The sequence below is a fragment of the Ranitomeya imitator genome, chromosome 5 (genome assembly GCF_032444005.1).
Source record: "Ranitomeya imitator isolate aRanImi1 chromosome 5, aRanImi1.pri, whole genome shotgun sequence".
Lineage (NCBI taxonomy): Eukaryota > Metazoa > Chordata > Amphibia > Anura > Dendrobatidae > Ranitomeya > Ranitomeya imitator.
This window is the reverse complement of record NC_091286.1, coordinates 596,826,894-596,839,755: the sequence shown is the minus strand read 5'-3', so window position 1 is coordinate 596,839,755 and position 12,862 is coordinate 596,826,894. Positions and strand designations below refer to the sequence as shown.

The following is a 12,862-nucleotide window of genomic DNA, read 5'->3' as shown; positions in this document are numbered from 1 at the left end:
TGAGCCCTCTTTCCGGGACAAGATCCCGATGTTGGAGGAAAGGTCCGGGGCTGAACATATACTTGCCACTTTTGAGGAACCCATGAAGTTGGGTGGTGCATTTATGTCACATGTTTCTCCCGACATTTGCAAGAAAAAGGGTGTATAGTTTTTTTCTTTTGGGAGGAAGGGACATTTAATTGGGGCATGTCCGGCAATCCCAAAGCAAAAAGAGACTCAGTTAATCCTTGGGAACCCTGAGCTTGATAATCAAAGGATGTGTTTGTCTTCAACCTGCAATTTTCATTTTGTCCTGACAGCAGAGGTGGTGCTAAAGAGGAGGTCTGAAAATATTTCTTTGTTTGTCGATAGTGGAGCTGGAGTCAGTATGGTGGATGCTGAGTTTGCTAGAACTCATGGTTTTGTCTGCTCTAACTTGGCTAAACCTATTGCTATTTGTGCCATCGACTCAGCACCACTTGCACAGAGAGCACTGACACAAATTGTTAATAGCATAAAACTGAAGGTGGGGTGTTTTCATAATGAAGTAATCCATTGTTATGTCCTGAAGGGTCCCCAAACTCCAATGGTTCTGGGTTTATCCTGGTTGGTGAAGCATAATCCAACTGTGGATTGGCAATCCAGAGAGATTGTAAAGTGGGGAGATTACAGTCATGGTAACTGCCTAGGCGTTTCCCCTTCTGCTGTATCTACAGGGTCCTTACCAACATTTTTGTCTGAGGACCCTGCCCCAATTTTGCAGAAGGGGGTAGGCATCTCGACCTTGTACAGGTGGGAGGAGATAGCCCTCAGTCTCTGAGGCTATTACCGGACCTCGAATCTAGCACAGGCTAATGCGTTCTGAGCCATGGAAGACCTAACAGAAGTGGGTGAAAAATATTAGATAGCACATAGAATGCGATTTTCTCCAAATGGAGTGCTCCTAGCTGGAGCGCTACAGAATCTGTGACATCTTGAACAACTATGAGCAGAACCTTCTCTTCCAGGCATGATATGCTCAGCAGATTCTGGAGGCTTCAAAAGTGGATTTGAAAGTGATCCATCATGGCCTGCTGTAATACATTTTCAGCTGAACCAGAGTCAGAGTTTCGTTGAACTGGATATCTCAACAGTACATGGATACGTTCAAAGTCTGTGCTGAAGAATCTGCTTTCTCACCTAGAGAAGCTTCACCAATAGGCCCGAGGTTTAGGAATTTTTTAGACCTCTCAGGACAGACACGAATAAAGTGCTCTGCGCTACTGCATCTGAAACACACTCCCTTGGCATGACCAATCACCAGCTGCCGCTCTGCCGGCCTAAGACGTTCGACCTGCATGGATTCAATAAGGATGGCTGTTACTAGAAGCTGAGGAAAAAGCGGCCTTTGAAAAGATGGAGCCAGACGCAACTGTTTCCTTTCACACATCACCTATTTGGTCTGCTCTTGAAACCTGAGGTTGATTGGATTGCCAAAGAGATCAATTTGTCAGGGAATGGAGGTGACAGAGTGGCAGGGAAGTCACAACCAGCCAATTCATCCTTGACTCTTCTGGATAATCCCTCCCAGAATGCAGCTACTAATGCTTTGTCATTCCATCCAAGTTCGAAAGACAAGGCGCGATACCGGACGGCATACTGGCTGATGGAAAATTTTCACTGACGCAGTCTGAGAAGGGAAGATGCAGTGGAAGTCAGGTTTGCCAAAGACCTTTCAGAGTGCCATGAGGAAGGTCTGTAGGTCCATGCTCACAGGATCCCCTCTCTCCTACAATGGTTTAATCCATGCTAGGGCTTCTCCTGCAAGGTGGGACATCAGGAATCTGACTTTAACAATATCAAATGGGAACTGATGGGCCAAAAGTTCATAGTGCAAAATGAACTGGTTCAATAATCCACAACACTGCTTAGGATTTCCGCTGAATTGTTGTGGAGCCAATAAACAAAGTTTAACTCTGAAAGCAAAGATTGTAGGCAGAGTTGACTCAGCCGTAGCTGTGGCAACTTGAGCTGGAGCTGAAGATGCAGCCGTGCTCAGAGTATCCAACCGGGTATTCACAGTCTGTAGATATGACAACAATTTTTCTTGCTGATCTCGTTGATGGGTCAGCTCTTGGTAAAGTTCTGAGGCCTGGGGGATCTTAGGATCAGCAGGATCCATAGCAAAGCAAACTGTCATGCATTCTTGTGGTGTTTATGGACCCACTGTGCCACAGGTCTGGGCTTGCCTGGTAAGGGACGTAGCTAAGCAGCTACCTGGTGTTCACTGGAGCTCATGATGGTGGAAACAGGCTGGGCTGCAGGTAGCCACCAGGTACCACTCGTAGGCAGCTGCTGACCCCAGGGGTCACGTTCACTGACACAGAGTTGGGCTATGTTGGAGACTGGTTTTAGCAGTCTTGATACATGGAATATTCGGAGGGACACATACAGACACACGAGTCTCGGATACTGGTACTGGCACTGTCCACACACAGACCAGAGGATTAGGTTCAGTTACTGGCCACACTAGTACCAGGGACTTTGAGTTCAGGACTGGCTGCACAAGGACCAGGAGTTTGGGTTCAGGAATGGCCATGCAAGGACCAGGGGACCTAGCAACTCACTAGTAGGAGAATCTGCACACTAATGAATACTGTTGCTTTTGTGACTCAATATTGGGGACTGAGCCATATATACAAGATGCCATCTTGCAGGTGTAATCAGATGCTAAATGCCTCCCAGCTATTGCCTGGGGGCATATTACTATGTGCACACACTGCCCCTTTAAGAACGGGGAGCGTGCACATGCACACTAGGCATACCACCAGGAAGTGCGGCAAGTACAAGCAGGAGGCATGCCAGCAGATGGGGAGATGACTGTCTTTCTTTTGGTTATCTTCTACAAACACAAGTGATAAAAAAGAAACAATTACAAAAGCTAAATAAAAATACTATAACATTTATATTCACTTAAGCATGCATTATCATTTTAGAAATATTTTTGACTCAGACTTTTGTGGGTACTGGAATATAGCTTCATCATTGGCTTGTAAGTGACCGTAGGAAGAACCTCAGGTACACCCCACTTGCCCCTTTAAAAAATGTTGCATACATGGTTTACATCAATGTTTATTGATGTTTATGAGGAACCACAGAATGTGTGAGAGAGACCTGTTTAAAAGTTAGAACATGTATATGTGGCACTCCAGGAGTCCGGTTGCCACAGTGGCATTGCCTCCCTCAGAGGGGTTGCTGTCATGCCTGGAAGCAAGGAGGGGTCCCCTTGGCAGGTAACACTAGCATCCAACACTTTTCTACTCCAGACCAGAAGGGGGAGCTCTACCACCTGATTTCAGGGGAGCTTCCCTTTAAATTCTGGTCTGGAGGCAGAGTTAGTCTAGTCGGAGTCTAGTGAGGAATCTGAGAGGAGAGCAGGCAAGCCGAAGAGAATCTAGGGAGTGGAGCTGTAGCCAGGCTCACCCCAGAACAGAGCGCTGCTAAAGGGGACGCCAGAGTCCTTGGCTGTGTGGGTGCTGTACACCCCGACAGCTGAATCTGGAGGGCAGGGAACTGCAAGCTCCCTGGCCGCACTGAACGCCTGGAGGCACCACAGCAGACCAAGGGTCGGGGCTGCCAGTGAAAAGGCAGTGCCTGTGATAGGCTCACGCTGTCTGCCATAAAGGTTAGAAGCAACACGTAGGAGAGGAACTTGAACAGAGCATAAAGCAACAAGGACCTAGAGAATAGCGCAGAAGTAAGATCTCCAAACCCACCTGGCTAGGTGGATCTTGAGTTGCTTCCAGGCTGCCCCGACCCATCATCATGTGTTATCTGTGCCCCGGAATGCACCTGCACCAAGTAAAGGTAAAGGAAAATGCAATCCTTTGTCCTCCAGGCACTTCTCGCACGCTCAGTCCTGCACCCCATCATCTATGATCCTTTACTAACTATACCGGTAGCCCTGGGGCCCCACTCCACCTGTGGGGAGCAAAACCATCCCAGCTGCATCACCATCGGCCCCAGCAGTCCCCTTAAGCAGCGCCGGCCATCCATTACCAAACACCACAGGTGGCGTAACGAACTAACTCCCAATAGACTTTATTTCCCCCTCATTTCATTACTTTTAAGGGATGCGCAAGGCCACGGACCAGGTCATTGCTGCCGTGACCAGCCCCTTAAGAACCATCGGACCAGGCCCGAGTACCCCACGGCCCTAGCGGCACTTCATTTTGGCGCCACGAACAGGATTTTGTAACCCGGTGCTTTCGGGTCCTGTGTGCCATAGACTTTATTGAAATGCAAGGTAGCCGCCATTTTCACACCGCATAGTGTGTGAGACACGGAAGGGGTGCGTTGTCATGGGTGGAGCCCGAGAAAACGCGCAAAGAAAAGCCCTGCCTTGTGCTTGGACATGAGCCGGTGGGAAGCAGGAGGCCACGACTTGGACATTCCCAGGAGCTCAATCCATCCCGCCTGTGGAGCAGTCGCTTACTACAGTAACGATACCCAGAGCCTGGCTGAGGTTCACTCGGGGGGAGGAAAATGTCCAACTCGGGTGGAGATCCAGCAGCAGCCGCAGACTGAATAATACCACTATCAATGCCGTACATACCGGCAGCGGCCTGGTTGCCACAGTACTCAGGGGAGTTGCATACCCTGAACGATTTCAAAGAGAGACTATGTAGTTTGTTTGAAGTGTACTCCCTGTCTGAGAGTCAAAAAGTCAGCATCCTCACTGGCTAGGTAACTGGTGCTGCCCAGAGAGAGGTAAAGTCCTGGCTGGACACTGATAAAAGAACTGTCAAGCAAATCTTAGCCAGGCTGAAGGATACCTTTGACACCCGCACTGCATCAGAGATAAAAATTAGATTCTTTGGGTGCAAACAAAGGGTGCAGGACAGTATACGGGACTATGCCCTTAATCTTCAGGAAAGTCAATAATCACTGCACTCTTCACTATAGAGAATTTGCTCCAAGTGAAAAAAAATTATTCATAGGTGATGAGCGACAGGCAATAACGACGTTTCGGCCACCACGTTGCCTTGATCACAGTGTCGCTGCAAAAAATTTGAAAACAATAACTATATGAATATATACATTATATATACAAAAGATACACATTATATAATACATATTTACAAAAGAAGAATGAAACCATGTCATCTACGAAAGGGGCTATACGATGATTGATGTCAGACAAGAAGACAAGAAAAGAAAACGGATGTCCTTAAAGTGGAGACATCAGTCCCCAGGCTAGGTAAGGAGAACCAGAACATTACATCAAGGATCTGAGACTTGATGTGATGTCCTGGTCCAGTGTGTAGATGGACTGCTTATGATGTGGTTTATGATACTTTAATAAACCAAATGGACTGTTTTGTTTGGAAAAACCGTGCCCGTGTACGTTAATCCCGTGCCAAGCGAGTAATCCCCTACCCGATAGTAAGTGCAATCTTACAACAGGTACTGAAGTCCCGGCAGCTAAATCCGGAGGGTAGGAGACTGCAGGTCTCCTGGCCCATCTAACACCCAGCGGCACAGCAGCATACCAGAGCTGCGGGTACAGTTTTATTTTAACTGCCAGACAGTGAGAGGAACTTCAGCAGAGCTTAAAGCAGCAAGGACCTAACAGGACAGCGCAGTAGGAAGACCTCCGAACCCACCTGGCTAGGTGGATGCTAAATTGCTTCCAGGCAGCCTGGATCTCCATTACCATCTGTTACCCGTGCCCCAGACTGCACCTTCAGCCATCAAGTAAAGGTAAAGAAAACTACAGCCCATGTGTCCTCCAGTCATTTCTTGCACCCTCAGTCTTGCACCCCAATGTCCACAAACCCTTACAACAGTACTGGTAGCCCTGGGGACCCGCTTCACCTGTGTGAGCAGAACCATCCAGCTGCGTCACCATCAGCCCCAGCGGTCTCCTTAAGCAGCGCCGGCCATCCATTGCCGAACACCACAGGTGGCGTCACGTTAAAATCCCTATAAACTTTCCCTCATTATTTTATTGCGCGCCAAGGGCCACTGACTGGGTCCCTGCTGCCTTGACAACTCCCTGAAGAGCTGCCCGACCCGGACCGAGTTTCCCATGGCCCTATCGGGCGTCACATATAAGGCTCCGCCATCTAGAAGTGAACTGGTGTGCCGAGAAAGTGACAGTGAGTGACTGAAAATTATCACAACACATCCCATAACCTACAAACAGTGTTAGGTCGGCGCCGTTATACTGATTAAAATGATACCTTGGTTAATGAAATCCGTCTTGTGGCTGTTATTTAATCGTTATTTTCAGTTTTGATTTAATGATATTCTCGTTGTCCGGGGCGGTCTGTGGGGGGGTCTTCATGTGGGGCTCTGCTTACGTATTCATCTGTATGGTTTCTGACAAGTAACTGATCCCTCACTGGCCTGCCAACTATTTTACATAGTGAATATTATATATATTGGGAAAAAAATCAGGGCTAGAGCCCTTATCTCAACATAATCAAGTCTGTCTGGGATTACATTAAAAGACAGTAGGATTTATGAAAGCCTACATCCATAGAACATCTGTGGTTAGTTCTCCAAGATGTTTGGAACAACCGTTTTCCTCAATACCTAGACAAATTGGTGCTAAGAGGCAAAGATCGGTCACACCAAATATTGATTTGATTTACATTTCTCTTTTGTTCATTCATTTTACAATTTATTAATTGATAACAATAAATGATTAACACTTCTATGTTTGAAAGTTTTTTCACACATGCCTAAAGCTTTTACACAGTACTGTATGCCCATAGAGGATCATACTATTAGCAGTACATTGTCTATCATCTAACAATGATTGTTTTGCTGACATATGATCCATGTACAAATAAGTGATACTCTATTATGTAGAACAAGTGACTATGCATAGTAGACTAACTGTTATATATGCCTTGAGACAAGCTGAGCTGGTCAAAGATCCAAAGCACCAAGACTGAGAGTCACTGTTGGGTTGGGAGGAAGAAAAGACACATCTACAGTGGTTGATTGGAAGCCTATTTCTGAAATTAATGCTCCATGTACACACTTATATCGTACTTAGTGGTCAGAGTATCCAAAGTTCTGTTTGAGGTGAGCAGATTTATTAAGTAAATGGGGCCAAATTTATTAAAAGGTGCAAGCTGCATAATACATTTTGGTGCAGATTTAGGCTATCTTAAAGTCACAAAGCTGAATTTTCTGGTGTAAAGCTTAAAAGGGTTGTCCACAATTTTTGTATTTTTCTCTTATGGATCCATGAGCTTATTGCTAACTACCTTCCTGTTGTGCCCGGCGCCGACCTCTGCCGCTAAGAGAAGTAACGGACCACTTCGGCCAGCGAATCTGCTGAATCATTTGACCTCACATCAACAGAACAGCTCTTTCTCTTCCGACTCTGTTCTGCTCTGTCCATGGAGCGTCACTGACGATGTGATGCTGTTTCACAGTTGGCTCCCCAGAGTTAGGTAGCAGACCGCCTGTAGGTTCTTAGACCCACAACCCCCCCACGAAAGTCCCAGATTACCCCTTTAATAAATCTGTCTGAACGGTAGTGGTTAGTCTGTTCTTGATACTCTACATCACCTTTTTTTCCCACATTTACCAGCATGGCACAAAAATTGAAAATTTTGAGAAGTCTGATTTAAAAAAAAAACATTTTGTGGCTGTTTTGGTACTTAGGTAAGAGCCAAACTGGCATAATCAGATTGAAAAATGTGGGACACATTACTGTGTGCTGGATAATCAGTGACTGGCACACTCTGGACGTGTTGTGATGCAAAATCGGGGTTTATTATACATACAGTAACACAAACGTTTCAGTCATAACTGGACCTTCATCAGTGTGCTAGATAACTAGTATGCTGAAAGAGCCCCGAGATGAGAGCTAAAATGCATCAGAGAGAAGGCCTGGAGCTATGTGGAATTCAGGTAATAGTAATCTGTGGACACAGGGGAGTATGGCACAGATGGTGCTTTCAGAAGAAAACCTGAAGGTATATGGGCCCCAGCCTTTGGAAACGATCTGCAGATGCAGGGTAGAATGTCACAAGTGACGCTATCCACCCAATAAATATGTCACGTGGAGTCACAGCTGTTGTGGGCTGAGCAGGAAAGATACGCTGTCAGCCTGATGAGTGGGGAGAGCACGCGGTATCCACCGCAAGTGCAGGCTGCACTTGTGGTGGATACCGCGTGCTCTCCCCACTCATCATATTTATTGGGCGGATAGCGTCACATGTGAACAGTCCCATCCGCTATTATAGGTACGAGTGCTATCTATGAACACAAGGCTACCACTCATACACAATAAAGGAACATTTGGATGAGCCCATATGAGATATTCTCTTTTTTTTTATTGCAGATGAAATGTAAAAAAACAAGCAGCTATGATTCATCCATATTTTTAGAGAAAGCAGAGGAAGGTAAAGAGTACTGTGCAGAGGTCATTGCATATGCAAGTTCCATCAATAAGAATAGCAGCAGCAGTCAAACAGTCTGTATCCAGATACAAGGTGAGAATAATGCTATATGTAATATCAACGTATGCAAATTACTAGACTTCAGTTTGACTTCACTTAAAACTTAACGGCAAACTGTCATCAGGTTTTTGCCAACCCATCTGAGAACAGCAAAATACTGATGCAGTGACCTTGATTCCAGTGATGTACCACTTGCTGGTCTGCTTGTTGTCATTTTGATAAAATCACTGTTTTCTCTGCAGCAGATCTAGCAGTTCTCTGATTGCTAAGCTCTGTATAACCCCGTCCACATCACTGATTGGCAGCTTTCATTCATCTACAGTGTATACAGAAAGCTGCCAATCAGTGGTGGGGCGGGGTTATAGAGAGCTCATGATTATGGAGGACTACATGGCAGCAGCTTTACTAGTCCTGTAGTGATAATCTCCTGCTGATAAATCAGTATTTATCAAAACTACAGCAAGCAGTCCATTAAGTGATACATCGCTACAATCAGGGTCTCTGTCTCTACAGCAAGCTGCTCTGAAATTAGGTGGCCATAAACCTAGTGACAGATTCCCTTTAAGGTGTGACCTTAAGTTAACACTAATATTCTATTCCCTCGTTCAAAGACAAAACCTCCCAAGGCAATATTACCAAATTGTACCCGTCCTGTCATTAAATAATATTGCCAGAAATTGGCAGAGAATCTTGATATGTAATAAATATGGTAAGCATAATTCATACAGACATGCATTCTTAAAATACTACAACTTTACATATTAAATAACCAAATTCGGACTTATGAAATAAGACAGACGAAAGAAGAGAACCGTATGTGATAATAAAATTTTTTTCAAACTTTATTATAAATCATGAAAATACAAATCGAAAAATGGCACAAAAATGATATACCAAAGTGTTCAGGAGGGGGGGATCCTAGTCCTATCCAAGGTGAACATTTCACCTAATTAGTATGTAAATATCAATATCAGTAGGGATAGTAAAACTAGGTGGATAGGTTAAATAACCGTGTTACCCATGTACTGGAATATACCTGATGTTGTACGGTCAGAGTAATGTATAAGGTAGAAGCTAAGGGCGAAACGCGTGTTGGGTTTAGGGGGGATGCCTAACCTATCCTAACTCCCTGGTTCAGTGGTTTATTGTGCTCAGGTAAAGTGCTGTACATTTTCAGTATTACTGTCCATTGCAGGGAGTTATTTATCGACAGCTCTGGCAAAAATTAAGAGACCACTGCACAGTTTTATAAAAATCAGCTTCGCTACATGTCTGACAGCCATTCCATTCCAGTGTCAGTTGGAATCCATCTATTTATCCATCTTCCTCTTGATTACATTCCTGAGGTTTTCAATGGGGTTTAGGTCTGGAGATTGGGCTGCCATGACAGGGATTTAATGTGGTGGTCCTTCATTCACATCTTGATTGACCTAGCTGTGTGGCATGGCGTATTGTCCTGCTGGAAAAACAGTCCTCAGAGTTGGGGAACATTGCCTGAGCAGAAGGAATCAACTGTTTTTCCAGGATAACCTTGTATGCGTTTTGATTCATAGGTCCTTCGCCAAGATTAACCTGCCCAATTACAGCCTTGCGGAAGCATCCCCAGATCATCACCAATCCTCCACCAAATTTCACAATGGGTGCAAGACACTGTGGCTTGTACGCCTCTCCAGGTCTCCGTCTAACCATTAGACGACCAGGTGTTGGGCAAAGCTGACAATTAGATTCGTCAGAGAAGATTACCTTACCCCAGGCCTCTATGGTCCAATCCTTATGGTCTTTGGAAAACTTCAGCCTGGCTCTCCTTTGCTTCTCATTGATGAAAGGATTTTTTTTTAGCTTTGCATGACTTGAGCCCTGCCTCTAGGAGCCTGTTACGAACTGTTCTTGCCATGCACTTCACCCCAGCTGCCATTTGCAATTCCTTTTGTAGGTCACTTGATGTCATCCTGCAGTTGCTGAGTGACATTTGACTAAGATGATGGTCATCACGCTCAGTGGAGAGTCGTTTTCACCCTCTGCCGGTCTGTAGCTTTGTTGTCCCCAATGTCTGCTGTTTGACCTTGTTGTAATGGACTGCCGTCTTAGAAATTTTAAGGATGGAGGCAACATGATGCTCACTGTGTCCCTCTGCTAGTAAAGCCAGAATTGAACCCTTTTTTCCCTCACTCAAGGCTTTTATTTTCAACGCCTTTGGCATGGTTTAAAGTTATTTTTTCATTGCTTTTACTTTTGGGATATTATTAGCACTTATTTTGCCAGCAAGCTTGTCTAAAGGTACTGTCACACTAGACGATATCGCTAGCGATCCGTGACGTTGCAGCGTCCTCGCTAGCGATATCGTCCAGTGTGACAGGCAGCAGCGATCAGGCCCCTGCTGGGAGATCGCTGGTCGGGGAAGAAAGTCCAGAACTTTATTTGGTCGCTGGACTCCCCGTAGACATCGCTGAATCGGCGTGTGTGACACCGATTCAGCGATGTCTTCACTGGTAACCAGGGTAAACATCGGGTAACTAAGCGCAGGGCCACGCTTAGTAACCCGATGTTTACCCTGGTTACCAGCGTAAAAAAACAAACAGTACATACTTACATTCAGCTGTCTGTCCCTTGCCGTCTGGTTCCTGCACTGACTGCTGGCCGTAAAGTGAAAGCAGAGCACAGCCACAGCGGTGAGTCACCGCTGTGTGACTCACTGCTGTGCTGTGCTTTCACTTTCACTTTACGGCCAGCAGTCAGTGCAGGAACCAGACGGCAAGGGACAGACAGCTGAATGTAAGTATGTACTGTTTGTTTTTTTACGCTGGTAACCAGGGTAAACATCGGGTTACTAAGCGCGGCCCTGCGCTTAGTTACCCGATGTTTACCCTGGTTACCGGGGACCTCGGGATCGTTGGTCGCTGGAGAGCGGTCTGTGTGACAGCTCTCCAGCGACCAAACAGCGACGCTGCAGCGATCCGGATCGTTGTCGGTATCGCTGCAGCGTCGCTAAGTGTGACGGTACCTTTATTGCAAGAGGATTGTGAACACCACAGCAGGGTTTTTATACTTTCCTTCGTTAAATAAGATTTGGTTCAGGTGATCACCTAATCAGAAGCACATTAAGTAGAATGAGGTGTACTCTGGTTGGAATTCAACTGACACTGGAATGGAATGGCTGTCAGACATGTAGAGAAGCTGATTTTTATAAAACGGTACAGTGGTCTCTTAATTTTTTCCAGAGCTGTATATATGGATATATATTTGTTTTTTCAGTTGCTGAAATAAAAATTTGACACATTCTCAGCTACTTCTATAACTTTTATACTGGGGACCTATCAGATAGTGGGAGTTCGACACCCATCACCCACACCACCAGCTTTTCTCAGGACTTGCAGCGGCTAGATATTAACAGTTGTTGAGCTGTATAAGGGTATGTTTTCACGTTCAGGAAATGCTGCGTTGAGCCGCAGCGTCAAAAACGCAGTGTCCAGATGTCACAGCTTAGTGGAGGGGATTTCATGAAATCCCGTCTCCACTATGCAGTAAAAGACGCATGCGGCATACCCGCGAAAACGCACATGCGGCATGTCTTTTAAGAACGCAGCATGTCCTTACATTGCAGAAAAACGCAAGGACAGCGCAGGTGACCTGCCAGTGACCTCAGGTGCAGATTTGGTCAGGATTTTACCTGCATAAAATCCTGGCCAAATCCTGATGCAATCCTGAAAGTGGACACATACCCTAACAGAGCAATGATCACTGTAGTGGTCGCTGCTGACGATATAATATGTAATATTTTTGTAACTAATGTATATAGCTCAGAAATATAATATGAACTCTTTAGACATATTTACTGTGAACTTTACAATAATAACACATAATCCAACCACTCCAACTGGGTATAAATATTACTGCCACACAGAATAGAAATACTGTAACATCACAGTTTAGTGCCAAAATACTTACAATTACACGTCATGTAAATAAAATAGGCAAAGGTTACCACAATTTATACTGCACTACCAAGGCCAAATAATATATTGTATGATCAGTTCAAAGAAACTCCTGCTAAATGTGAATATACCAGTGTATATTTATTATTTATATATATACTAGATGGTGGCCCGATTCTAACGCATCGGGTATTCTAGAATATGTATGTAGTTTATTTATGAACTTTTCAGAATAATGCAATTTATACACAGGATTCGGGCAGCCAGGCGCGACCAATTAGCGAACCATGATTCAAATTCCATGCCAATTCGTGGGCGGACTGCGACTGTCGCTGATTGTTTGTGGCCGGGCGTGACCAATTAGTGAAGCCACGACTGGCTCCTGGTTTTTGAGGCCCCCGGGCGAAAGGGTCTCAGTGGGCCCCCCCTCTTTAACACATACCACAATTCATGATGCACAGATACAGTAGAGAAATATAGCACAGC

The 12,862-nt window shown here is 45.3% G+C and overlaps 1 protein-coding gene across 1 annotated transcript in view; it reads left to right on the top strand.

Annotated features, from left to right (window-relative positions):
- IL20RB (interleukin 20 receptor subunit beta) overlaps positions 1 to 12,862 on the top strand; it is a 134,488-nt gene that overhangs the window by 111,380 nt on the left and 10,246 nt on the right. The window contains exon 5 of the mRNA XM_069727947.1: positions 8,327 to 8,477. Within this exon, the coding sequence (XP_069584048.1) occupies positions 8,327 to 8,477 (151 nt within the window). The remainder of the gene's footprint in view (positions 1 to 8,326; positions 8,478 to 12,862) is intronic.